Source organism: Oryx dammah, unplaced genomic scaffold, assembly GCF_014754425.2.
Source record: "Oryx dammah isolate SB20612 unplaced genomic scaffold, SCBI_Odam_1.1 HiC_scaffold_27, whole genome shotgun sequence".
NCBI lineage: Eukaryota > Metazoa > Chordata > Mammalia > Artiodactyla > Bovidae > Oryx > Oryx dammah.
In genome coordinates this window covers 8,757,365-8,785,321 of record NW_024070211.1, presented here as the reverse complement: position 1 = coordinate 8,785,321, position 27,957 = coordinate 8,757,365, and the positions used below count along the sequence as shown (strand labels likewise).

Here is a 27,957-nt window from a genome sequence, read left to right as displayed (position 1 = left end):
GGGGAAGGGGGCGGGGCTTGGTCCGGGGCGGAGCTGACTCTGAGGGCGGTGCCTGCGCCGGGGTGGTCGCGGCGTAGCTCCGCCCCCAGCGTTGGCGGGAGATCCGAAAGTCTGCAGTGTCTCTGATGGCGGTTGCGTGAGGTGGCTCGAGCTTCCAGCGGGTGTCCCGTTGGCTTGGTCTTCTCAGCGGCCATGAGGCGCAGAGACCCGGAGAAGGAGGAGGAGGCCTGCGGCGTGTGGCTGGACGCCGCGGCGCTGAAGAGGCGGAAAGCGCAGGTGAGTCGTTGCGGGGGAGAGAGGGTGGTTCGGGAGGGCCTAGGGGCCCAAAGGTGTGTGAAGAGAGCCTTTTGGGTGAACCTGGAGATGATGGAGGTAGAGTCGGGGGGCGAGAACGAACATATTTGGCAGTTGAGGGGAGAGAGGGGTTGGAGTCTGGAAAAGGCTGAAGAATGGGATTTGGGAAGAGTGGAGAGAAGGAAATGGGGTAGGAAGGCTCACAGGCAGGCTGAGTGGGGCGGCATGTGAAGAGGCTGGGACAGCGAGTCTTCGAGGTGAGGGAGAGGTTGGAGAGAAAATTTGCTTTGAGGAGCGTAATGGCGCGGACAGGCTCCTTAACGTAGAATCCCTGCGGGAAGGTAGCAGAGGCTCAAGTACGCGGAGGGGTGGGTGCGTATGCAAAGGGAAGTTCTCGCCGGGAGGGTCCGCTGCCCAGAACTGGTAACTTCAGGGGGAAAAAAATAGAAGAAAGGAAAAACAGAAAAATAGCATCCAGTGGATGTCACATACTGTATTAAGTATTTAATATGTGTTATTTGTATCATCACTTTATGGGAGTAAGGAGACTGAGGTGAGATTAATTAAGCCAGGTTCAACCAACTCGGAGAATTGGAAATCACACACAGGTTTGGCACATATGCAAGATTCTGTTAGTCATTAAAAGAAACAAAAGTATGAGATAATAATATTTACTGTTTATTGAGCATTTTAAGCCGGACATTGTGCTGAATATTTCCGACGAGTTATTTTGTTTGGTACAGTTCTATGTAGTAGTAATATATGTAATGTATGTAGTAATATGTTTAACATATGCGGTGAAATAGCTAACATTTATAACTTTTCCTTGTCTCAGAGGCCACAACTTTCTTGGGTAACCTTCCAGAGATAATCTGTGCCTCTACAAGCAAATGCATAAATATTCTTTTAAATAGTAGCATCATATATATTGTTCTGCAGCTTGCTTATTTCACTCACTGTATCTTAAGGATTATTTCATATGGCTCACAGAAAGCTGCTTCATTCATTTTAAGGACTACATAGCATTCTGTTATGAAATAGTATCCATTATATGCAATAATAATGTCTTAGTCAGCTGGACTGCCATAACAGAATACCATAGACTGGGTGGCTTAAACCAACAGAATTAATTTTTTCATTGTTCTGGAGGCTGGGTCTGAGATCAGGGTGCCAGTATGGTTGGATTCTGGTGAGGACTTCCTGGCTTGAAAACAGCTGCCTTATTCTTGTGTCCTCAAGTGGTCGTTTCTTGGTGTGTGTGTGTGTGTGTGTAGAGAGAGACAGAGATATATGCGTGTACTTGACCTGAAGCCCAAGGCGAGTGTTGCTGAAGCAGAGTGAGGCAAACAGGAGTAGATGAGATCTAAAGAGTGTGAGAGAGCATAGGTGGCCAAATAATGTCATGTGGGTATTAGAGCCTCAACATACGAATTTTGGAATACACGGTTCAGCCATCGCAAGTATATATGTGCTGTGCTTAGTCGCTCAGTCACATCCGACTCTCTCACATCCGACTCTGTGACCCCATGGACTGTAGCCTGCCAGGCTCCTCTGTCCATGAGGATTCTCCAGGCAAGAACACTGGAGTGGATTGCCATGCTCTCCTCCAGGGAATCTTCCCGACCCAGGGATCAAACGCAGGTCTCCCGCATTGCAGGCGGATTCTTTACTGTGTAAGTCATAGGGAAGCCCGCAAGTATATATAGTATTTATGTTTACCAGTCTTTTCTTGATAAGAAGCTGTCTAATCTTTTGCTATTAAAACACTTATGAAATGAAGAGTTTTATACACACGTCCTTTTGTACATATGCAAATAAATCGTCTGCAGGATCAATTTCTAGAAATGAGATAACTTGTTAAAGAATGTATGTTTTTAAAATTAAGAACACGAAACATGTAACCTTGTTTAGTAAATACAGAAGTCTCTTTCTTCTATTTAGTGGTTAAAATGTAGATCACTTCAGAAATCTGAAACATATTTCCTGTAGCACAGGAGTTCTTGAGAGAAAGTCTGTGTCAGCCTTGTATTTTTTGTTAACTATGTTTGTTGAATTAGCAAAGTTATCTTGCTTGCTTGTCAACTTTTTTGTTCTTCTCTAGTGTGTGAATGAGTATGCTCCAAAAATAGGAGTTTTATCATATTATAGCATAGATAGAATGCTATCTATCCCCACATATAGGGGAAAAGGCTAATTAATGGGTGGTAGGGAAATAAACATATTTATCAAAAATGACCAAAATGTGCAATGGGTGTTTTTTACTTCTGGAGTTAAGAATAAGCCTTTCATACTTTTAGAATAAATACATTCTTGATTTATGTGAGGTGGATGGGAAATCTGTGTACCAGTTTAATTTAGAAAGAGAAGTAGAAGAGAGCTAGGAGAGAAAAAGGGAATATCCCTCAGGGAAGAGGAGAATCAATATTTGTTTCTATGTCTGTAACTCTGACACTCCAAATCATACCTTTTCCTTTGATGATGTTATGATGAAAACATTTGTCTGTTGATCTGGTGCATGGCAGGAGTCCTCTCTCCAGGATCTCTAGGCCCTTTACTTTCCTCTGATTTCTGGAGGCCAGAAATGGCACCCCACTCCAGTACTCTTGCCTGGAAAATCCCATGGATGGAGGAGCCTGGTAAGCTACAGTCCATGGGGTCGCAAAGAGTCGGACACAACTGAGCGACTTCACTTTCACTTTTCACTTTCATGCATTGGAGAAGGAAATGGCAACCCACTCCAGTGTTCTTGCCTGGAGAATCCCAGGTACGGGGGAGCCTGGTGGGCTGCCATCTCTGGGGTGGCACAGAGTCAGAGACACACAACTGGAGTGACTTAGCAGTAGCAGGACCTTATGACTGTAGTCACTGACGCCATTATTCCTAAAGCTACTTTGGTATTTTATTCCTAAAGATACTTTTATAAACTTTTGTTCTTCCACTAGTTCCTGTTCCTCTGATGTTAAGATTTCCAGCCCAAAGCAAAGTCCTAAAGATTCCCTTTTACAGGAATCCTGCTTCTTCCTAGATTAGCTATCCAATAGGCCTGAATGAGTTTTAATGTCAAGTGTCAATGAAAAATTAATAGTCAATTTAAGAAAGAAAGGGGAAATTTTATTTGGTCCAGCTTGAGGATTATAATCTGGGAGACAGTTTTTCAGAAAGCTCTGAGGACTATTCCTCCTATAGAGGTCAAGGCAAGGTTATATAAGTTTTTGAGACAAATGGTTATATGCAAAGTAATAAATTGAGTTTACATAGGCAGGAGGAGAAGGGGATGACAGAGGATGAGATGGTTGGATGGCATCACTGACTCAATGGACATGAGTTTGAGCAAGCTCCAGGAGTTGGTGATCGACAGGGAAGCCTGGTGTGCTGCAGCTCATGGGGTTGTAGAGTCGGATACGACTGAGCAACTGAACTGATTATGAAAAGGACATCTTTTTTTGGTGTTAGTTCTAGAAGGTCTTGTAGATCTTCATAGAACTGTTCAGCTTCTTCGGCATTAGTGGTTAGGCCATAGACTTGGATTACTGTGATATTGAATGGTTGGCCTTGGAAACGAACAGAGATCATGCTGTCGTTTTTGAGATTGCACCCAAGTACTGCATTTTGGACTCTTTTGTTGACTATGAGGGCTACTCCATTTCTTCTAAGAGATTCTTTTCCACAGTAGTAGATATAATGGTCATCTGAACTGAATTTGCCCATTCCTGTCATAGCTTTTCTTCCAAGCAGCAAGTGTCTTCTAATTTCATGGCTGCAGTCACCATCTGCAGTGATTTTGGAGTCCAAGGAAATAAAATCTGTCACTGTTTCTGTTGTTTCCCTATCTATTTGCCATGAAGTGATGGGACTGGACGCCTTGATCTTCATTTTTTTAATGTTGAGTTTTAAGCCAGCTTTTTCACTTTTCTCTTTCACCTTCATCAAGAGGCTCTTTAGTTCTCCTTCACTTTCTGCCATAAAGATGGTGTCATCTGAATATCTGAGGTTATGGATATTTCTCCCTGCAATCTTGATTCCAGCTTGTGCTTCATCCAGCCTGGCATTTTGCATGATGTACTCTGCATATAAGTTAAATAAGCAGGGTGACAATATACAGCCTTGACGTACTCCTTTCCCAATTTGGAATCAGTCCGTTGTTCCATGTCTGGTTCTAACTGTTGCTTCTTGACCTGCATACAGGTTTCTCAGGAGGGAGGAAAGGTGGTCTGATATTCCCATCTCTTGAAGAATTCTCCAGTTTGTTGTGATCCACACAGTAAAAGGCTTTAGTGTAGTCAATGAAGCAGATGTTTTTCTGAAACTCTTGGCTTTTTCGATAATCCAACAGTTGTTGGCAATTTGATCTTTGATTCTTCTCCCTTTTCTAAATCCAGCTTGAACATCTGGAAGCTCTTGGTTCACGTACTATTGAAGCGTAGCTTGGAGAATTTTGAGCATTACTTTGCTAGCATGTGAAATGAGTACAAGTGTGTGGTAGTTTGAACATTCTTTGGCATTGCCTTTCTTAGGGATTGGAACGAAAACTGACCTTTTCCAGTCCTGTGGCCACTGCTGAGTTTTCCATATTTGCTGACATATTGAGTGCAGCACTTTCACAGAATCGTCTTTTAGGATTTGAAATAGCTCAGCTGGAATTCCTTCACCTCTACAGCTTTGTTCGTAGTGAGGCTTCCTAAGGCCCACTTGACTTCACATTCCAGGATGTCTGGCTCTAGGTAAGTGATCACACCATCGTGGTTATCTGGGTCCAAAATGCAGTACTTGGGTACTTTTTATTGGCCATCTTTGAAAAAGACAATTACAGTTTTTTGTAGTTTTCAGCAAACTTGAAAAAATTGGGGCTATTATTTCTAAGTATATTTTCTGCTGTCTTTCATCTTGTTTTTTGGACTTCTTGTTATATGTGTGCTCCATAGACCATTAAGAATTTACTCTTTTCAGTTTCTCACTCTGCTTCATTTTGGATTGTTCATATTGTTATAACTTCAGGTCCCAGTGTTTTTTTTTTTTTTTTCCTGTAGTCTCTATAATCTATTAAGCCCATCTAGTGAATGTTTCATAACTTCTATTTCTTTCATTATTTTCACATTTTCCTTTAAATCCTTGAGCATATTTAAAGTTTGCTAATTCTGTCATCTTTTTTATATATATATACATACACACACACACACATGCATACATACATACATATGGGCCTAAAAGGTCAGCTTGCAGTTCCCTGGATCTTAGTTCCCTGACCAGGGAGTGAACCCAGGTCCTCAGCAGTGAAAGGGTAAAGTCCTAACCACTAAACTGCCGGGGAATTCCCAGTCATCCCTGGTTTTTCTGAGTCTGTTTCCATTAACTGATCCCCCACTCCACCCCCACCTCCCCATTATGGGTTATTTTCCTGCATTTCACATATCTAGCAATGTTTTGTTGGGTGCTCGACCATGGTTCTACATTGCTGGGAGTCTGGATTTTGTTGTCTTTAGAGAATATTGAAATTTGTTTTGGCAGGTAGTTACTTGCTAATCACCTTGCTCTTTTTTTAAAAAAAGTATTCATTTATATTTATTTTTGGCTGTGCTAGTCTTCACTGATACATTGACTTTTCCTCTAGTTGCAGAGTGGAGGCTACTCTAGTCGCGGTTGAGGGCTTCTCCTTGCTGTGGTTTCTCTTGTGGAGCATGGGTTCTGGGGTGCACAGGCTACAGTAGTTGCGGCTCCTGGGCTCTAGAGCACAGGCTCAATCAGTAGTTGTGGCGCATGGGCTTAGTTGTTCCTTGGCATGTGGTATCTTCCTGAATCAGGAATCGAATCCATGTCTCCTGCATTGGCAGGTGGATTCTTCACCACTGAGCCACCAGGGAAGTCCTAGTCAGCTTGTTTTTAAGCTTTGTTAGGACTGGTTGATTCAACAAACATGAACTTGGGGAAACTCTGGGCGATGGTGAGGGATGGTGCTGCAGTCCATGGGGTTGCCAAGAGTCAGACATGACTTGGTGACTGAAAAACAATAGCAGGACAGGTTTGGAATAGTTTTTGTTCTGGGGCCAGTTTAGAATTGCTAAGGGGTGATCCTTCTACTAATTCTGCTAAATGTCACTGATGTTAAAAAGGTCTTTCTAGGAAGAAATGTGTCTTTAGGTCTTTCATCCATTTTTTGATTTTTTTTTTTTTTAATTGAGCTCCATAAGCCATTTGTGTAATTTGGAGATTGGTCTTTTGTCTGTTGCTTTGTTTGAAAATATTTTCTCCCATTCTGAGAGTTGTCTTTTCATCTTATTTATGGTTTCCTTTGCTGTGCAAAAGCTTTTAAGTTTAATTAGGTTCCATTTGTTTATTTTTGTTTTTGTTTTCATTACTCTAGGAGGTGGGTTGAAAAAGATCTTGCTGTGGTTCATGTCAGAGTATATTTCCTATGTTTTCCTCTAAGAGTTTTATAGTCTCTGGTCGTACATTTAAGTCTTTAATCCAAGTATCATATATTAACACATATATGTAGAATCTAGAAAAATGGTACAGATGAACTTATTTCCAGGGCAGGAACAGAGATGCAGATGTAGAGAATGGATGTGTGGACACAGGGATAAGGTGAGGGTGGGATGAACTGGGAGATTAGGATTGACATACATACACTACCACGTGTAAAACAGATAGCTGATGGGAACCTTCTGTATACTACAGGGAGATCAGCTTGGTGCTCTGTGATGACCTAGATGGGTGGGATAGGGGTGTGGGTGGGAGAGAGGTCCAAGAGGGAGGAGTTATATGGCTCAAACAGTAAAGAATCTGCCTGCAGTGCAGGAGACCTGGGTTCTGTCCCTGGGTTAGGCAGATTCCCTGGAGAAGGAAACGGCCACCCACTCCAGTATTCTTGTCTGGAGAATTCCATGGACAAAGGAGCCTGGTGGGCTACAATAAATGGGGTCATGAAGAGTCAGACCCAACTGAGCGACTAACACTTTCACTCCTCACTTAGTTGTACAGCAGAAACTAACAACACTGGAAAGCAATTATACTCCAATTTAAAAAAAAAGTGTTTCTTCTATGGCTAGTGAGAACCCTCCCAGCCCTGTGTGAGCTCTAGGAATTGTTCATCTTGCACTTCCTGGCATTTTTTATCTGACCTCATGGGGTTTTGCCTACCACACAGGTGGGTTTGTTTTCAGTAATGAACTGAAGGGCTCTCTATGTAGATTTCTGGATGTGCTTCTCTGTGCTGCAAATCCCAGCCACCTCATCTTTCCCCAAATTCCAGTCTCAGCCTGCTCAATTCATCAAGACTGCAGTGCTCTGCCTGGGTATCTCTCTACATACAATACAATCTGACAAGTGCTACCTAGGGCGATCCAGGATTCACCTTATTTTTCCTGCTTTCAGGGATCACAGTCCTGCACTGCCTGTTGTCCATCATCCAAAATCAGTTGTTTCTGCATCTGATTCAGTTTTCTAGTTTTGTATGGTGGAAGGAAATACTCTATACTAATACTACAAGTCTATGAATTTTATGCCCAGGATTTTCCAAATGTTAAAATGATGTCAACTTTGGGCTAGAATTAATAACATGGGTTCAAATTTCAGGCCTACTTCCAAATTGGTACATTGTTGTTCATTTGCTAAGTTGTGTCCAGCTTTGCGACCCCATAGACTGCAGCAGGCCAGGCTTTCCTGTCCTTCACTGTCTCCTGGAGTTTGCTGAAACTCATGTCTGTTGAGTTAGTGTTGCCATCCAACTCTGTCCAACCATCTCATCCTCTGTCGTCCCCTTCTCCTGCCTTAATCTTTCCCAGTCAGGGTCTTTTCCAATGAGTCGGCTCTTTGCATCAGGTGGCCAAAGTATTGGAGCTTCAGCATCAATCCTTCCAATGAATATTTTGATTTCCTTTAGGATTGACTGGTTTGATCTCCTTGCAGTCCATGGGACTCTCAAGAGTATACTCCAGCACCACAGTTTGAAAGCATCATTTTCTTTGGCACTCAGCCTTCTTTGTGGTCCAATTCTTCACATCCATACATGATTACTGGAAAAACCATAGCTTTGACTATATGGACCTAAGTTGTGTCTCTGCTTTTTAATATGCTGTCTAGGTTTGTCATAGCTTTTCATCCAAGGAGCAAGTGTCTCCTTGTCAAGTGGGCCTTAGGAAGAATTACTACAAACAAAACTAGTGGAGGTGATGAAATTCCAGCTGAGCTATTTCAAATCCTAAAAGATGATGCTGTTAAACTGCTGCACTCAATATGCCAGCAAATTTGGAAAACTCAGCAGTGGCCACAGGACTGGAAAAGGTTAGTTTTCATTCCAATCTCAAAGGCAATGACAAAGAATGTTCAAACTACTGTTCAAATGTGCTTGTTTTGCATGCTAGCAAGATAATGCTCAAAATCCTTCAAGTAGCCATGAAATTAAAAGACGCTTACTCCTTGGAAGAAAAGTTATGACCAACCTAGATAGCAAATTCAAAAGCAGAGACATTACTTTGCCGACTAAGGTCCGTCTAGTGAAGGCTATGGTTTTTCCTGTGGTCATGTATGGATGTGAGAGTTGGACTGTGAAGAAGGCTGAGCGCCGAAGAATTGATGCTTTTGAACTGTGGTGTTGGAGAAGACTTTTGAGAGTCCATTGGACTGCAAGGAGATCCAACCAGTCCATTCTGAAGGAGAACCCTGGGATTTCTTTGGAAGGAATGATGCTAAAGCTGAAGCTCCAGTACTCTGGCCACCTCATGCGAAGAGTTGACTCATTGGAAAAGACTCTGATGCTGGCAGGGATTGGGGGCAGGAGAAGGGGATGACCGAGGATGAGATGGCTGGATGGCATCACTGACTCGATAGACGCGAGTCTGAGTGAACTCTGGGAGTTGGTGATGGACAGGGAGGCCTGGTGTGCTGCGATTCATGGGGTTGCAAAGAGTCATGGGGTTGCAAAGAGTCGGACACGACTGAGCGACTGAACACTTCAACAGTACGTGAAATTGGTACATGGATATTGGCAAATCTCATTCTGTCTTTGACTTTCACAGCCAAATTTAATATAATCCTACTTTCCCTACTTTTTGGGCATTCCACAACAAGCAAATAGAAACAAAATCAAATCACAAAGGAGCATGCGATGAGTCTAAGTGTAGTGAGATTTGTGCTGCTTCATTGCTCTTCTTCTTCAGTTCAGTCCAGTCGCTCAGTCGTGTCCGACTCTTTGCGACCCCATGAATTGCAGCATGCCATGCCTCCCTGTCCATCACCAACTCCTGGAGTTCACTCACTCACGTCCATTGAGTCAGTGATGCCATCCAGCCATCTCATTCTTCTTAACAGCCAACTATTATTAAATGTTGTCTATGTATGAGAATTGTGTAAGCCTTTTATATGAATTAACTCACCAAATCCTCCTAACTGCCCTGTGGGCTTGGTACTGTTATTGTCTTCATTTCACAGATGAGAATGATACAGAGATCAAACAACTTCTAGAGGGTCATGCAGCTAATGGGCTGTGGCAAAACTGGTGTTGATTTGAGCAGCTGTGTGACTTGGGAGCCATGCTGTTAAAACACTATGTGACTATTTGATAACTATTGAAAATGAATCAACTGCTGCTGCTGTAGAATCATAAATTATCTTTAAGTATAAAGGAGAGAATATCTTCTGTGGAATCCCTTCAACAGATCCTGTTTTTTCAGTCAGCCTGATGATTTCTACAGGGAAGCACAAAGAATGGGCTACAATTGAATATATGATTCTTGAGGAAAAACAGACACCATCAGTATGGCAGAAAACGGTGGAAGGTGATGTACAGCCAAAACTAGAGAAGCGTTTATGTGTGGAGTCCAAAAGATCTAGTGTGGTTCCAAGAGGGCAACTGGTGTTATTGAGTCTTTCCTGTCTGAGCTGTCTTGATATTAATTGTTTCTATTATTCTTTTTCTCCCCTTCCTTAGACACATTTAATCAAGTCAAGCACCAAAATGTTAACACTCCTTCCTGGAGAGAGAAAAGCTAAAATTTCTTTTACTCAAAGAAGCTGTCCATCTGCAGGCACTCGGCAGACCAGCATTGCTTCCTTCCTCACCTTGCAGCCAGGTATGGTGAGCACACTGAAAGCCATCAGGGTGCAAAAGGGAGTGCACTCACTTTTCCAAGCTGCAACATTTATGAGAAGTGGTGTCACTAGTGCTTTGTGTTAAACTTAGCTGACGTATTAGACGAGTTATAAAGCACAAGAAAACATCGTCTTTTGGAAAGCAATATATACGTGCTTTTATAAACATGCTTTTCTGGTTCTGTTTATCACAGTCTAAAATTAAACACTGGTATTCTTTGACAGAGCAGTGAGGAAAGGTATACTTGAGGATTGGGGGTGCAGAGGGGAGCCATTAGTAAGGTATATGTCTTGGATTGGCCACAGTTAGTAGTCTGTATAAGATTAATTGATAATTGCTATGTCTAGATGAAGCTTCTCAAATTAATCAAATTTCAAAGGTGTTTTTTTCTTAGAAAGCTTGGCATAAAGTTGACTTGTGTCTCATTCCTTGGCAATTCTTTGTTTGCATGTTTCTCTTTGGGGACCAGCTGCCTCAGAGCAGGCTGGGGCTTACACAGCAGGATTCTTGTCAGTTGAAGGGTGCTGGGAAGAGTTCTAATTCTTGGTGCCATTCCCAGGACTGCTTTGCCTAAGCCTTCAAAATGCTTTCTCCCTACCAGAAACAAAAACTTAAAACAATCTTTTGCTTTAAGCAAAGAGTGCAGATTTTTTCAAAACCACTTTCCAATTCAAAATTCTTATATAGTCTGTATTGAAATCTTAGAAAAAGTTGAGAACGCTTTTAAAAAACAATTTCTGTAGTATATTTCTTGGAGAAGGAAAGAAGAAAGTTATCAGCTTTGTTTATAATTAGATCTTGGCATCATTTGTGGGGGAGTAGGAATTTCATGTTACATTTATCCTTAAGGCAGACAGGATCCATTCCACACCTGATAAAACATACAGGCTGGACACTAATAGTTTTGTCCTTTCTACTGATTGACTTAGCAAATAATTGTATCTTTATTCCATTTTCCATGAAATATTTGGGGAGCGGGAGACCTACATTCTGTCAGCAGATTTCTGAGTTGGCTGGTTAATGTGATCTGTGAGACTTTACAAAAATGGTATATATTGAACATGTTTCTCAAAGGATAATATCCAGGAGTAATATTTGGCCAGCATCACTATTCATAAGAAACTACATGTTAAATAAAAAACAAAAGCAAAACTGATCTGCCCTATTGTGTTACACAAACCCATAATATGAAAATGTGAAGAGTAGGCTGTGGTCTGATTATATGCCATGTTTATTAGGTAGGTCAAAGCAAGCACCCATATATTTGAGAAGGGGAATATAAGAGCTGTGTTTTAGACTAGAGATTGAAAGCAGGAAGATCAAAGGTAGTATGGAAGCCAATATTGATTACAGAAAAAGCCACCTGAATCCTACTCAGGTGGAGTTTTCCTGCAGAATAAAATGTGTTCATCTGTTTTACTAGGAAAGACAAACGGTGCTGACCAGAAGAGTGTTTCATCTCATACAGAAAGTTGGACCAACAAAGAGTCTAAGGAAGACGCAGCCCAGTTGGAACATCTGACCCAGGGCTTGCGGGATGACTTCACGGCACCCCCGTTAGCCACTTCAACCCCTGCAGACATCCAGGAAGCTAGACTTTCTCCTCAGTTTCTGAAAGCTTCTTGCCACCATGGAATAGGAACCCCATACTTGACTGTGCTGTCTTTGTTCCGGCCTGATACCTCAGTCTGTGCTAGAGAGAGTAAGGCCTCACTGGCCTGCTCCTTCACCCAAGACCTGGAGAGTTCTTGCTTGCTGGACCAAAAAGAGGGAGAGGATTCTTCCTGTGAAAGGGAATGGCTTCATGGATCTAAGAAAAATAATTATCAGAGTGTGGAAAGACACAGTGAAACAACTGGGCACAAGGGCCATCAGCTCTTGGATAAGACTAACTGGGAAAATGTGTCTGCCAAAAGCAGCAGGCAGGCCCCTGTCCTTCAGACATACAAGGATTCCCGGCACGGAGCAAACACGAAAGCAGTGAAACAAAGCTCTTGCCCTATTCCTGAGTTTTCCTGGGACAGTGAAAGGAATGACAAGGATTCCTGGAGTCAGCTTTTCACCGAGGATTCTCAGGGCCAGCGGGTCATTGCCCACAACTCTAGAGCTCCTTTCCGAGATGTAACCAACGACCAAAATCAGGGCTGTGGGCAGGTCCCTAATAGCCTTTGGGCTCAGTGCCAGGACAGGACCACCCAGTTCAATCTGCAGCCTGATTTGCTCTTTACCGAGGACTCTGAAGGTAATCAAGTTATCAGGCACCAAGCCTAAATGTCTTTGTGAGGGTTTGGGTGTTTGGTTCTAAAAGTACCTAGAAATGACATATAAGAAAACATCTTCAAGGGGTGAGTATGTTTGAGTAGGGCAATGTAAGATTTTTGTTTTAGAAAGGTCATTCAGGAGAATGATCTTTGGTGGGAGGGAAGCATGGGATGAGGCTGTTGTTACTGAGCATTTTCTTTGTGTCAATAAAGCAGGTGGTACCACTTGTTGAGACAGTGTGATTGGCTTCATGTCTTGCCCTGAGGATGAGGTGGCTGGTGAATTCCCTGCATGAGTTGTGGTGAGCACTGAAGGGGCAGGGCAGGTACTCATCCCTCCACGAGAGCCTGCTACGCAGCCTGCACAGAGGGACCTCTTTGCCCTTTTAGATGCTTCTGACTTGGAAGCTGCTGCTTATGGATATGTGTTTTTCTAATCTTTGGCTGTAATTTAACCCATTCAACCTAAGCTTGTCACCATTATTCTTGACTTTTTTGAGTGATGAGGCAATTCTCCCAGACCCAGGCATACAGGGGCAGGGAGGATAGACAGAGAAGTAGAATGATTAGGTAGTTTTGTTATTTTATTTTTGTGGTAACTTTACAGTATTTTAAGGTTATATATGTTTAAACATCTCCCTGAAAAGGGCTGACTTATAATGATCTAAATGTGACTGTATCATTCTTCTGCTACAAGGTGGGAGAGAACTCCCTTTGTAAAACTATGAATCCAAATGACTGTTTAAGAGCTGGCTCTGATGGTAACTAAAACATTACCAATTTCATTTTTTTGAAAAAGCAATGCTCCATCACTGCCATGGGTCTGATCTGAACACAAATCCAAACCGATTTGTGTTCAAGACATCATCCACCGGGCAGCAGTTTCCCATGTTGCAGGTGTGGTACGTAGGAGGCTTAAAAATAAGCCTCTAAGGGCAAGCGTGCAAGTTATAGGATGGACTGGCTTTAAGAAGTGTTTCTAAAGGGAACAAGAAGCTCCCTAGGGAAGAAGCTTCCTCCTATAAAGGCAGGAACCTGTTTACAAAAGCTCATATACCTTGAAGTTAATAGGAATTCTATACCTGTGGGGGATACTGGGTGGTCACAACTCAAGAGATGGACACAACTAACGCAGTATCTCTCCAGATTCTTCCTTTAATGTCAGGTAATGCTTCAACCCAAACACAGGATACATACTGTAATGAAAAGGACCTGAGGGCATCTGAGTCATGCATGGCATAGTAAGTACAAACCTTGGCCCCACGCAAAGGAGCCGTCAAGGGCCTGGAAGATTCACCTTTTCATTTCTCTTCCCTGCTGGGCTTAAAGTCCATGGAAGAGAAAGAGCTTTCAATCAGTGGAACCAATGAGGCGTCAGGGCCTTGGAGGGTAGATTTGGTTGTACAGTATTACAAAATATATTTAAGAAAAAAACAGCCCAGGCCTCCCAGCAGTATCCCAAGCCTCAGCTGGTCCAGTGGCCCAACCTCTACATGTGAGTGTTAAGACAGGGAAGAGGGAGAGAATGACTGCTGGGCATTGCTGTCAGTTCATGATGGAGCAGCATAAGATTTTCCCTGCCCTGTGAATGTGCACATACATTTATAGCCCCTTCCCTCAGCCCTGCTCTGCTGCAAGGAAGCGGCTGAGAGTGAGCGACAGCTGGGCACAAAGTGTTCGGTGAGGCCAGTTATGGGGTCTAGTGCAGTGAAGTCAGTCTTTCATTTAGGACCTACTTTCACACAAGAGAAAGGAAAAACCAGAAAGTTGTATCTCACCCTTTAAATTGAGACATTCCAGCGTATATAATTACCTGTGTCTCAGCTCAAAACAGTCCTTTAGCTTCTAAGTTTTGAGTATGGAAAACATATAATGCAGCTCTTCTTAGTCCAAGCTCTAGCTTTCAGCAAGACTGTTGCAGATTTTTAACTGATGGGCAGAAACATCTGCGGTGAGGAAGGCAGCTACTGAAGGAATTCCAGGAGCGTGAGACTGAGTTGCAGAGCTGAGTGATATCAGTTCCCTTTTCTACTGATATCTTCTTCCTTCAGAGCAAACTTCCTCCTTAGGACCTCAGAGATAAGAACAGCAGGATCTTCCTCCTTCAGTGAACTCCGGCTCCTAGAAATAGAATAATAGCTTATGTTTATTGAGTACTTTGGTTTTTCCAGTAGTCATGTATGGATTGGGCTATAAAGAAAGCTGAGCACCAAACAATTGATGCTTTTGAACTGTGGTGTTGGAGAAGACTCTTGAGAGTCCCTTGGACTGCAAGGAGATCCAATCAGTCCATCCTAAAGGAGATCAGTCCTGAGTGTTCATTGGAAGGACTGATGCTGAAGCTGAAACTCCAATACTCTGGCCACCTGATGTGAAGAGCTGACTCATTTGAAAAGACCCTGATGCTGGGAAAGATTGAGGGCAGGAGAAGGGGACGACAGAGGATGAGATGGTTGGATGGCCTCACCGACTCAATGTACATAAGTTTGGGTAAATTCTGGGAGCTGGTGATGGACAGGGAGGCCTGGCGTGCTGCAGTCCATGTGGTCGCAAAGAGTCGGACACGACTGAGCGACTGAACTGAGTACTTATTCTGTCCTGAGAAGTGTGTTGTGTGTTGGAATACAATCTTATTTAATCCTCACAACACTCTTATGAGATAGAAGCTATTACAACCTTTTTTTTTTTAACCAATGAGATTGAAGCACAGCAATGTTATGACTATGCCCAAAGTCATTAGTCAGTAAGTGAAGAGTCCAGAGTTTAAAACCAAGCTTGCAGATCTCACCTTTTAATTAGACATGGTTTTACTATTTCATGATCCCACCTTCTGGCTTTATCTTATAAGCAATCCAGCATTTACAGTTAAATGTTCACATTATAAGGGACCCATGGGAGCAAAACCAGTTCCAGATTAGGGTAGGTTCAAATTACCTGATGACCTCAGATATCTTCCTGGAAAGTAGTTGCTTGAAATCCTAGTGAACTTACATATATACATCCTCATGAAGGCATTTTATTGGTCATATAAGGGCTAAGATTATTATTAATCCTTGAAAACCAAACCAAGAGGAACTGCCTTCAGTCTGTCACATTTCTGAACCTTGAGGACAGGACTACTTTCCCATTCTTACTCATCAACCCAGCTCCTTCTATCAACAAAGGAGAAAAGATCCCAGGGCATGAGTGAGAAGAAGGGCTTAGCAGTAGGGGATCACAGATCTAATTGGTACAAGAGGCAAGTGTAAGAAAGTTGGAGAGTCAATCTATAAAATACTGATCAGAAGAAGAAAGCAGCAGCAGCTGAATTTGGAAATGCTGGAAATCAAAGAACTGGGGGGTCTGTGTGACCAGCCTGACTAGGAACAGGGCGTAGGATCCACTACCAGCACCCTTGTCTAGTTTTCAGAACAAAATGGGACCAGAAAACAAAAAGGGATCTTGTGTGAGGCGAGTCACCGTCCCTTTAAGAGTAACTTTTATCATTTCAGGAGGCAGCCCTCACCTCCCCAGCCCTGAAAACAGCTTTTTTTTTTTTAAGGCAAAATAATTTTTAATGGCATAAATGAATAAGCAAACAATGTACAATGTCTGAGCCCTAGTTAACTCATGTGTAGCTACAGACTGATTAATCTGTAGGTTCACAGATGGGTTCTGTAACTAGGGCACTTAACAAAGGATAATTCTGAAGTGTAAGATTTACATGTCTGCAGATACTGGCTTATTTGCATCCACCCAACAATTTTTATTTTTTATTGAAGGCTAATTGCTTTACACAATTTTGCTGTTTTCTGTCAAACTGCAACATGAATCAGCCATAGGTATACATATATCCCCTCTCTTCTGAACCTCCCCCCATTTCTTTCCCTACCCCACCCCTCTAGGTTGATATAGAGCCCCTGTTTGAGTTTCCTGAGCCATACAGCAAATTCCCGTTGGCTATCTCTTTTACGGCAATGTAAGTTTCCATGTTACTCTTTCCATCCATCTCACCCTCTCCTCCCCTCTCCCCATGTCCATTAGTCTGTTCTCTATGTCTGTTTCTCCACTGCTGCCCTATATATAATTCTTCAGAACCATTTTTCTAGATTCCATATGTATGTGGAATAAGGTATTTCTCTTTCTCTTTCTGACTCACTTCACTCTGTATAATAGGTTCTAGGTTCACCCACCTCATTACAACAGACTCAAACGTGTTCTTTTATGGCTAATATGCCACTGTGTATATGTACCACAACTTCTTTATCCATTCATCTTCAATGGACATCTAGGTTGCTTCCATGTTCTATCTATTGTAAATAGTGCTGCAGTGAACAATGGTATACATGTGTCTCTTTCAATTTTGGTTTCCTCAGGGTATATGCCTAGGAGTGGGATCGCTGGGTCATATGGTAGTTTTATTCCTAGTTTTTAAGGAATCTCCATACCGTCTTCCATAGTGCTGTATTAATTTACATTCCCACCAACAGGGCAAGAGTGTTCCCTTTTCTCCACGCCCTCTCCAGCATTTTGTTTGTAGACTTTTCGATGAGGGCCATTCTGACTGATGTGAGGTGATATCTCGTATTTTTGATTTGCATTTCTCTAATAATGAGCAATGTTGAGCATCTTTTCATGTGTTTGTTAGCCATCTATATGTCTTCTTTGGAGAAATGTCTGTTTAGGTCTTTCCCCCACTTTTTGATTGGGTGGTTTGTTTTTCTGGTATTCAGTTGTATGAGCTGTTTGTATATTTTGGAAATTGATCCTTTGTCAGTTGTTTCATTTGCTATTATTTTCTCCCATTCTGAGGGTTGTCTTTTCACCTTGCTTATAGTCTCCTTTGCTGTGCAAAAGCTTTTAAGTTTAATCACGTCCCACTTGTTTACTTTTGTTTTTATTTCCATTACTCTAGGAAGTGGGTCATAGAGAATCTTGCTTTGATTTCTGTCATCGAGTGTTTTGCTTGTTTTCCTCTAATAAGAGTTTTTTAGTTTCTAGCCTTACATTTAGGTCTTTAATCTATTTTGAGTTTATCTTTGTGTATGGTGTTAGAAGGTGTTCTAATTTCATTCTTTTACATATAGCTGTCCAGTTTTCCCAGCATCATTTATTGAAGAGACTGAAAACAGCTTAACGGCATTAAAAAATACAGCTGCATACCTGACCTGGTTAAGATATCAAATATTTCAATGCCCAGGAATCTACATTTAAATAAACACTTCTGGTATGTCTCATGCAGCAGAGAAACACCGCAAGCAGGTGACTCTCAGGCTGGAGCTCTAGGGCTTCTCTGCTAGATGAGTTTCTCATGGTAGGTATTTCCCAGATCCCCTCACACTCCCATCAGAAACACCTACAGTTCTACTCCTTGGGTGTTCTGCTTTGGTAAGTTTAAGGTGCATTTTGAACAAACCCAAGTAATTCTGATAGGCAGCCAGAGTTAGGCACTAGGCATGTCAAAAGCTTTGTTCGTAAATCTGTTTCCAGGGTTGGTTTGAATAATGGACCATTGTTTAAAGGGAATTCTCCTTCCACCAAGTCTACTTTTTTGAGATACTAAAATAACTGTTATGCAACTGTACTTTGAAGGATGGGGCCCAGGGACACTTATTACTAGCAGTATGAAAACCAAAGTGGTGAAGCCTCGCTGGAGGACAGAAGCTGGATTAGATGAGCCTTCTTATTAAACCTCTGTTTAGTAACAGTTGGTTGGGTTAGACCATCCCAACCAAATTTAAAGTGTTGCTCTTTTTTCAAACTGGGGTCCCTAGGCACTAGCAAGCGGGCAGCAAGCTTTGTGAATGAAATTACACACTGCTACTAATGAGGATTTACTATGTAAGTATTTACTTTCTATTGGATAATTGGCCACAGGCAACTTAAACAGTAAATAGACCAGCACAGGGGATTCAGTGGCTAAGACTCTGAGGTCCCAATGCAGGGGGCCTGGGTCCAATCCCTGGTCAGGGAACTAGATCCCACATATCACAACGAAGATCCCATATCCCGAGTGGAATAATGAAGACCCAGCACAGCCCCCTTTGCCCGCCCCCCAAAATGATCATCATAAGCTCCTTAATGTATACTTACAGGTCTTGGCTCTGCTTCATCCGGTGGAAGTCCTTTAGGATACCCATCATATCTGCAAAGCTGCTGGCCTTGGACAGAGAGACGCAGTCATCATCTTCAGATGAGCTGCAGGTAGCTTTGTGTTCTGGTTTGCAACATTCAGGGCTGGCAGAACAAAGCAGGGGGACTGATGGAAGCTCAGGGACCTCTATCTCGGTCTCCTCGGTGATGTCACTAATGACAAAGGAAGTTGTAGAGTGGAATGAGGATCCAAAACAAGGTAAGGGAGAAGAGACATTTGAACTTCCTGGAGATAAGAAATCTGGCGTTAAAGAAGCCGAAGCTGAAAGAGAAAACAATAGGCATGGATGGACACTGGGGCTAAAATACAGCAGTTACATCTCCCCACAAGCACTGCCTACCAAATATTCATTTCCTGGGCTGACACCGTGACAGTCTGGGTTCCTCCAACTACCTTCCCCTCTCAGGATCTCAAGAAGATGTAGCAGTACTACGCTTTTCCAGTGTTCAGAAGGGCAGAAAAACCCACCCCATAAAGGCCTTGCTTCCCCAAAGCTCCCATTTTGCAGTGGGCAATGGAAGGACAGCACTTTTTAGACTGAAGCAATAGTGTAGAACCACAGCCTGAATTTGTCCTTTTCTCTAACTAGGCCAGTGCTTCTGACTGTGCGCCTTTAAACACAGCTATCTGTGACTAGAAGAACTGTTCTACAGCCAAAAACCAGAATGGTGATAGTTCTCCCAGTTCCCAAATTTTAATGGAGAGAATTTCCTCAATTTCTAAGTTTCTAGGGAATATTTTTGGATTTTTCCTAAACTACTTCAGCATGTCTCTTGGATGATTAAATATGTAGCAAACAACTATATATGGAAAATTCAAGTCCATTTTCTCTATAAAACTGCCACATGAGGGAATTAAATACATAAAATTTCAAAGAGAAAACCATGATTTTCACATGTTCTACCAACTGACAAGGTTTGGGAGCTACAACTTTGAGTCAATGAGTAGCAAAAAAGTGAGAATGGGAGGAATATGAGGGTTAAACACTGAGCATCCTGGGAGAGATCCACCTGTTGGTATTTCCTACATCTGGTCAGCCCAACCATTCCCAGTGATTTTCCCTTAACTTCAGACAGAAAGGCTGAGGGATGGAGAGGTGGTCTCTGGTAGAAAGTCAGAGTGCAAGGAAAGGGAAAATATGCTTACAAAGGAGCATATCTCTCAGTGGTAGGGAACACTTATTTCTCATACTGAAAAGGAAAGCCGGAAGCTCATGGAGCACTCATGGAAGACATGATCTTAAAAGACATTTGGAAGAGAGTTGGTTTTTGTAGCTGAGGGAGGGAATCTGCCTGGGGCCCCAGATTAAGTGAAGATTTTGTTCCTAACCCAACCAGTCTGCCCCAAATGGCTGACAGAAACCATCCAAAGGTTATACAGGCTAGCCAGGCTTTAGGGCAGTTCCAGAGCCCTAGACTCCAGTACCCCCGAATCAAGGACCATTCTTATCCCTATCCTGTCCAAAAGCTAAGCAAAAACAAACAGCCTGCTATTTGGTCCTGGCTCGGGCTCCTACCTGCATCAGCTGCCACTATTTTGGCAATCTGGCTGCGCAGGTGGCTCAGCTCATCCTGCAACTCGGTGGTGCGGCTGAGGGCTGGCAGGGCTGGCTTCTTCAGGGCCAGGAGCCTCTCTTCTGACCCACGCAAGTTGGGCACTGAGGCATTGCGCTGCATGACGATCAGAGGGCTGGGCTTCCAGGTGTGCCTCAGGGGACGTGTATCACTCCTGGACCAGGGAGAGACAAGTGTCAGAGACCTGGGCCACTGCACTGCTTCCAAAATTCCGTCATACACTCCTGCAAGAGTTATATAGCCAGACTTCCCTGGTGGTCCAGTGATTAAGAATCTGCCTGCCAATGCAGGGAACAGGGTTGCACCCCGATCTGGGAAGATTCCTCACGCTGCAGGGCAACTGAACTGTGTGCCACAGCTACTGAAGTCCATGCCCCCAGAGCCAATGCTCCACAATAAGAGAGGCCACTGCGATGAGAAGCCTGCGCACAGCGACCAAGCCCAAGTGCAGCCAAAAATTAAAGAAAGGAGGTTAATCTCCTTGCTCTTCAAAAATAAAAGTAACACAGCCAGGTTCTACTCTCACCCCTGTTGCCCTCCATCTCACTCTTTCATTCCCCAGTCGGCAGGCTACTGCCTCAGCTACCTGACTCGGGCATAAGTCTCCTCTTCATCTGCAGCAATCCAGGCGATGTCAGCCAGGGTAGGAACTGGGGGCACATCCCTCAGACACAGGTCAGAGATGTTGGGCAGGGTCTGTGGGGAAGGAAAATTCACTAACATTTACTGCCATCGTGATGAGACAACTGGAAACTGGGCAAAATACGTAGGGGAACATCTAATCCAGCACTGGGTGTAGGGAAGACTTCCTAAAGGAGGTCCCAGTTGGAGGCAGTTTGAATAAGAGGCCAGAAGAAAGAGTCTGTGAAATTACAAATAATTCAGCATGGCTGGGCAGGATAGGATGGAGTGGTGGGGAGTTGGGAGAGACTGGAAAGTGAATTAGGAGCTTTGAAATAATGAGCCATTGAAAGGTCAAGTAAGTAAGGATTAGATGTGAGGTTTTAAAAGATTAGTCTGGCTATAGTTTGGAGCATCGATGGGAAGGTGGAGAGCAATCAGAAGATTTTACTGGAAAAAAAGAGTCACACTCATTTAAGTCTTACCTGTCATGGCTTTTAAGCTATAACTGCAGAAGTAAGTAGCTGTAATGGAGACCGGTATGGCCCAGAGCCTAAAATATTTACTATCTGGTCCTCTGCTGACCCCTGCCTAGAGCAAAGAAGTCTTCAGTAGGACTGGCAAAAGTTACTTTTTAACAGAGATGCCAATTGTCTAGCCTTCTGGTTGTGAGAATACAGGTGCAAGGACATGGACAATCTGTTATATCAACAGGAAATTTCTCCTGGCAAGCTCTTGACAACACCTTTGTAGCATACTGGGATCTACGTGTTATAGCAACACTGTTAGAAACAAAGTTGATAATTTGACTATTTAAATTAAAAAAAATAGCTAATTAGACAAAAGGAATCATAATGTAATTCCTTAAGATGGCTCCTCCACCCAAATGAACAACTAGGGAACAGGGAGATTGAGTGACACCATGTTAAATGAAAAATTAGGAAGGTTCAATTATATTCTGTTTACAACAAAGAAAAATAAATGCTTAGAAAAAGACAGGAAAGAACTAAAACATGTCATGACTATGTGATTACAGGCAACTTGTTTCCCTTTCCTTTTTCATAATTTAATATTTTCATATGGGTAAATTAAAAAATCAATAAGATTTCCTTAAAAATATTTAAGGTAATCAATTTACAACAAATCTAGAGACAGTTTCTCAAAAATCCACCTATACATGAGTTAAATTCAGATGTTTCTGCTATAGACTGTTCAGTAGGTAGATCCGGAACTGATAGGTCTGACTTTTTGATAGGGAATCTGGGTCTCACAGAAGTGAAGTGATGCTCCAAGGTTACAAAGGAGCTAATGACGCAGGAGTTAATGCTAAGATGGGCCATTTAGGGGACGCCTCCATTTGCTTTCCTTGATTAGCCAGAGGGCTCCTCTGCTATTGGCAATTAAATGAGTTAACAAATATAAAGTACTTAGCACAGTGCCTGGCACACAGTGTGGGCTCAATAAATGTAGCTGGTATTACTAATACTACTTCTGCTCTGTGGGAGCCTGTGCCCTTGATCATCTCTGCCCAGCAGCATCCAGCCAAAGGACTGGAGAGGCTATAGTCAAATGTGGGGGCAACCATGACTGACTCATGCTTCTGAGCTGTCTTTCCCTTTGTTCCCGATGCTTGAGGCAGCCAGGGCCACATTCAGCCCTAGGCAATAACTGGCAATCTGTGTCAAGAGACAGCACCCTGCACCGAACCCCAAACCCATTCCAATTCAGACTCCAGATAAGCTCCTACACAGTTTGCAGCTCAGCATCCGATATACAAACTCAGCTCCTTCATTTGTTTCGCCCCAGGCCTACATCTTTTCAGGCACATATTTCTGTCTCCTTTGTGTAGGCAGAAAGCTGAAGTAGTTCTTTTGTGTTCCAGCTCCCCAAAGGCACAGACCTTAAGCATCTAACTTGGAGCTGATGCTTAACCATTAGTTCTTACAGGGAGGCAGCTAGGACTAATAAATGCTACTTAGCTTTCCATTGTACAGGGGAGTCTTACTATACAGTGAATGCTAAAGGCCCCCTGGGTACAGAGGTGAGACTGAAATAGCCCAGTAAAGGAACGGCTAAACTTGGCTAGAAAAGGGAGGATGAGGAATAGACATCAGGGAAATACTGTAAATAGGTAGCTAAGCAGGGCAAGCCTTAGGGCTGGTGAAGAAAAGCAGTTTAAGTGTTGTGTCCGACTTTTTGCAACCCCGTGGATTGTAGCCCACCAGGCTCCTCTGTCCATGGGATTTCCCATGCAAGAATACTGGGTGCCATTTCCTTCTCCAAGGGATCTTCCTGACCCAGGGATCAAACCTGGGTCCCTCCTGGTGCAGGTAGATTCTCTACTGTCTGAGCTACCAGGGAAGCCCTGAGTGACAACACCATATTAAAAGAAAAGCAGAGTTCATCTCAAAATCACACACAGCACTCAGTGTTCTGTGACGGGACCTGCCAGGGTTGTAGGCACACACCTCAGAGCACAGACATGGCTAGTCTGGAGATCCAGTTCAGCAGGGGCCTTTGGCCTACTCTGATACACTGGATTGCTGGAGCCTGATGAAATCTGAGTTGCTTAGCAGAGGCATCAAAGATGCAATATGATTAATTTATGAGCAGACTGGAAGCTTGACTTGTGGTCACAGGTTTGTGTGCAATCAGGAAGCCACAGTGACCAGGATACATTAAAAGCAGTTAAATATGTTTTGAAAAATGAAGATGTGATCAGGAAAGCAACCTGTCTTGGCAATGCCAAGGAGTCTGGGCCACAGAAGCAGCACCACTCCCTGTACACTCTGGGCCACTATTTTCCAGTTCACTTACCTCAAAGGATGCCCGGGGACATGGCTTCAGGGGCAAGTTGGTCCCAATTCTTCTCACTACACTTCGAGCAGCGCCATGCGGCTTATTTTGCCAGATTGGGATGGTCTAAAGCACAGAGAGAGAGCCACAACCTCAGAAAAAATCCAACTGCTGTCCCCATCCTCTCCCCTGCCTTCCCTTTAGCAGCAGTCAACCTTCACCTTGGCCAGAAACATAAGAGGACACCTGCTGCTGCTGAAGCACAGTAAATGCTGGGAGGATCCAGAGAAAAGGGTGAGGAATTAGCGGCCCTCCCTTCCTACTACACAGAGTGATGGAAACACACTGACCCCCTAACTGCCCCAATATCATAGTTGGTTCTGCCTGGAGGGAGGGGATGGAAGGCAGGACCCTTCAATTCCAAGCCTGGGTGGGGGAAGAGTTAAATTGAGGATCTCAGAACTTCCTATAGAAGTTTAGCAGGTCTAGTGCTTAATCTTCCCCACTACACCCTTGCCTTGGGAATGCCCCTTACCACACTGGCTTCCATTCCTGACGTTTCAACTGGCTCCTGCACCTGAAGGACAAGGCAGCCACCGGGCAGCGCTAGAGGCTTGGGGAGGCACAGAGTGTGACGCCTTCATATCAGGCCATCTCAAGGAACACCAGACTTCTCTTCCTGTGAAACAATCCCCACAGAAGACTCAGTGGCTACCACACAAGTCCCACAAAACTAGGCCCTACAGTGTTAGTCGCTCAGTCGTGTTCAACTCTTTGCGACCCCATGGACTGTAGCCCACCAGGCTCCTCTGTCCATGGGATTCTCCAGGCAAGAATCCTGGAGTGGGTAGCCATTTCCTTCTCCAGGGAATCTTCCCAACCCAGGGCTCAAACCCAGGTCTCCCACATTGCAGGCAGATTCTTTACCATCTGAGCCACCAGGGGAGCCCATGACTAACAGTGAGGCTTCTCTGATGTTTCCCAGGGGAAGAAAACCGGCCAAAGAGGCTGCGCTCACCCAACCAGGGCTTCTACAAATCCAGACCATCAGAGGTTCCTTTCAGATGCACCATGTGAGCTTGGCCAAAGCTGGGAGCCTTCCTGAGTCCTTAGGTTTCCTGAGGCAAAACTTCTAAAGAATATATATGTATAACTGAATCACTGTGCTGTATACCCGAAAGAAACATGATGTTGTACATGAACTATACTTCAATTAAAAAATTTTTTTAAGTCGATAAGATAAAAACAAATTTCGATGTAAATAGAACCCTTTGGTAGATAAAAAAGCTCATGGGAAAGGCAGAGTGTAGGTGCCATCCAAGTCCAACATTCATTCCTGAGGATAAGATGTAAAAAGTCCAGCATCTGCCACCCAGCCTAGCTCTGCTGGGCCACTACACTGGGCAGAGGTGAGTGAAACAGACAACGGGAGAAAGAAGCCAGTCTGGCCAAACTCAGTCTACCAGGCTACTGGGGAAGCCTGGCTTTTTATCCTGGCTCAGCCTTCAACTGGCTTAATAGCCTTAGGCAAGTTACTTAATCTTAATACTTAAGAAGGTCAATCAGTGAAATAAGATTTTAAAGTACTTAATGAACTGTTGAAACAAGACACAGATGGGCGGATTCCTCATAGCTCCCCTTGCATGGTGAGCAGTTGCAGTCAATGAACTCATTCAGTCCCTTGTTCATCAAACACTTAATACTCGCTCTGTTGTAGGACCTATGCTGCGCACTGTAGGGGCTATGCAAAGAGTTAAGACACAGCCATGCTCTCAAGGAACTCATAATCTAGAAGAGAGATAGGACTCAAATACCTAATTCTACCAGAGGCTGAATATCACTGTCTAAGAAAGGCACATCAGGCAGCTGGCCAGGTGAGTTCAGTTCCCTGGCCCCAAGGCCCCATAGTGAGTTCAGAGGAGCTAAGAAGGGAAAGAAAACAGCAACAATAACACAGGTCTAGGAAAAGAAGGTGAAGAGATGTATAAAGAACAGAGTATAGTCAGGCCATAAAGGTAGGGGATGGGGGGGGCGCATGTCAGGTAATGGTCAGGTCTCCAGGGCTGGGAATGTTCTAGGTAAGGAGTCAGTGCAGAGCCAAGGGCAGCCTCTGAAGAGGGGATAGGCTGGACTAACCAGCTCTTTCCAGAAACCTCCCTTGGAGGGTCTCTCTTTGCCTCTAAGAGAGGAGGTATTTACTCTGCGACACATGAGGAAAGGAAGCTAAAAAGAGGGACTGCTTTAAGGTCACTTAGTGGCCATGGCAGTAGAAAGCACCCAAGTCTGGTCCAGATCCTCCTGCCTCCAACCCGGGTTCCATCTTCTCAGCAAAGTTCAAGACTTTTTATAAGTCCTTCGGTGTGCCAGGCTCTGTGCTAAGTGTCAGTGCCTGCCACAAGCTCCACACAACAGTGCTTCCCTGTGTTTCTCACTTCAGTCACTGCAGCCACTACCTCTCCAAACTTACCTCCAAACTCGGTTGGGCCTAATCCTCACGTGGCAGCCAGAGGCCTCTTTTTAGAACACGTTGGGAATAGATCTCTGCCAAGCTTCAACCCCTCATGCTTGCTAGAGCAAAGAAGATAACACCAAGCCTCTTCAGCATGGCCAGCAGGCCCTCCCTGTCTTTCTCTCCCAGCCGACAAGGCCTCTCCACTCTGGTCCCTGCATGCTTTACCGCCACACCCGCCTTCCCCTGCCCTCCACCCACACTGGCCTTGCAGCCCCTCAATGGCCCTGTCTACTCTATTCCCTCTGCTCGAAACCCTACCAGCCTCTTCACCAAGCTCATTCTCAATTACTCCTGGAGCTCAGCTGAAGCATTGCCTGCCCTTCCCGGACCGGCGTCCCGCGTTTCCTCCGGAGCAGCAGTAACTAGATAACGGTGTAGTTTGTGCAGTTTGTCCGAAGGGCGGGACTTCCAGGTACAGCCCTGAGCCCGCTCCGTACCAGGCAGGCACTCGAGCATTTGTTAAGAAACGAACCAACGAGAACGCCGACTTAGCCTTGAACCCTGCACAAGTGTCTGCTTAGAAAACTCCCCACGGCTCGCTGGCCGCGCGCCTGGTTCCCACCACCTCCGAACCCGCACTGCCCTTTCCGGGTCTGCTGTCCTGGTGTTTTTACACACGGTCCCCCAGCACCTCCTGAGCGGGGACCGGCCGCATCATCCCGGTCCCCGCCGAGGCCGCTGCGCTCAGCGCTGTCCTCTGCCGGGGGAGGGGGAGCCGCCGCGGGGGCCTCTGCCCAGGACACGCCTCCCTTCCTCCCCCAACAGCCCGACCAGACCGGGTCAAGGTCGGCCAAGCTCTCGCCTCGGCTCGGGAGTGGGGGGGCGCCCATGAACTCAAAGGCCCGGCGCCGGGTCCCGGAGGAAGCGAGGAGGCGGCCGAAACGAGAAGCCTCTGGTGCGGCTGGGTGACTCGGGCGAGCAACTGCCCCCCGGGGACTCAGTTTCCCCTCAGCCGAGTGTGGCGGACAACACGAGTTCCCCCGAGAACCAGCGCGGGCCCAGCAGCCTTGGGCAGCGCACGGCGCCCGGCACTCGGCCGCGCGACACGCCGGGCCGGAGGGCCGCGCTCCCGCTCGCGTTCCCGCTCCGGGGCGGCACTCGGACCTAGTCTCACCTCAGACTGCGGCTCCGGATTCACTCACCTCACGGCCCCTCCTACCACAGCGGGCCGCCCAGCCTCACTCGCCCTCACTTCCGCTGACCCACCCCCCGGAAGCGATCCCTTGCAGCTGCGCGCCGAGCCGCGGCCGCGCGCATCTTCCGGAAGCGGGCCCTGCTGGGGGTGGGGCGAGAGAGGATCCTGCGGGGGCCGAGGCGGGGCGGTAGAGGGGATACGCCTACCATAGGCCACGCCCCCTGGGGAAAAGTTGTTGGTGCCGGGAAACCCCTGAGGTCAGCCGGCTCTTCACCGCTCTCCATGCTTAGTCCCAATCCAACCTTTGGGAGGGATCTGTGTTGCTGTTCGGCCTCCAAATTGATCGGTGTCTGCTGTCCCCACCTCGACTACAAACTTCAGAAGCTTCTCGCCGGCGTTCAAGGCTCCAGGCTTAGTGCTTGCCCCACCTCGTCTCACTCTGGTTCCTTCAGTTTATTTTTATTTTTTGTAAATGAATTTATTTAATTGGAGGCTAGTTACTTTACAATATCGTGGTCGTTTTTGCCGTACATTCACATGAATC

At 44.8% G+C, this 27,957-nt stretch overlaps 2 protein-coding genes across 5 annotated transcripts; one reads left to right on the top strand and one right to left on the bottom strand.

The window, feature by feature from the left end:
- The first annotated feature begins 102 nt into the window (after window positions 1-102).
- LOC120855100 (aurora kinase A and ninein interacting protein) lies at window positions 103-12,875 on the top strand. Its single transcript, XM_040229709.1, has 3 exons — window positions 103-276; window positions 10,220-10,361; window positions 11,805-12,875. The coding sequence occupies exons 1-3, from the start codon at window positions 193-195 to the stop codon at window positions 12,650-12,652; spliced, it is 1,074 nt and encodes a 357-aa protein (XP_040085643.1). The 5' UTR covers window positions 103-192; the 3' UTR covers window positions 12,653-12,875.
- MTFR1L (mitochondrial fission regulator 1 like) lies at window positions 11,595-27,548 on the bottom strand. Of its 4 annotated transcripts, none has more exons than XM_040229665.1 (7): window positions 27,421-27,548; window positions 24,302-24,445; window positions 23,788-23,892; window positions 20,936-21,045; window positions 20,292-20,503; window positions 18,715-19,036; window positions 11,595-14,763 (listed from the first exon to the last, which is right to left on the bottom strand). In XM_040229665.1, exons 2-7 carry the CDS (start codon window positions 24,314-24,316, stop codon window positions 14,658-14,660), a joined length of 870 nt encoding a protein of 289 aa, XP_040085599.1. In that variant the 5' UTR covers window positions 24,317-24,445; window positions 27,421-27,548; the 3' UTR covers window positions 11,595-14,657. The 4 variants fall into 4 exon arrangements, with proteins under 4 accessions (XP_040085599.1, XP_040085597.1, XP_040085600.1 ...); XM_040229663.1 differs by having other exon boundaries at window positions 27,393-27,506; XM_040229666.1 differs by lacking the exon at window positions 27,421-27,548 and adding an exon at window positions 26,234-26,601.
- Window positions 27,549-27,957: the final 409 nt, after the last annotated feature.

What these genes read in the sequence shown, in the direction of transcription:
- LOC120855100 (XM_040229709.1), top strand. Translation starts at nt 193, where the DNA reads ATGAGGCGCAGAGACCCGGAGAAGGAGGAGGAGGCCTGCGGCGTGTGG. An exon ending in TGAAGAGGCGGAAAGCGCAG is followed by an intron (nt 277 to 10,219) that starts GTGAGTCGTTGC and finishes CCCCTTCCTTAG; the next exon opens with ACACATTTAATCAAGTCAAG. An exon ending in CTTCCTCACCTTGCAGCCAG is followed by an intron (nt 10,362 to 11,804) that starts GTATGGTGAGCA and finishes CTGTTTTACTAG; the next exon opens with GAAAGACAAACGGTGCTGAC.
- MTFR1L (XM_040229665.1), bottom strand. An exon ending in GTCCCCGGGCATCCTTTGAG is followed by an intron (nt 21,046 to 23,787) that starts GTAAGTGAACTG and finishes CCTTCCCCACAG; the next exon opens with ACCCTGCCCAACATCTCTGA. An exon ending in ATGAAGCAGAGCCAAGACCT is followed by an intron (nt 14,764 to 18,714) that starts GTAAGTATACAT and finishes TTCTATTTCTAG; the next exon opens with GAGCCGGAGTTCACTGAAGG.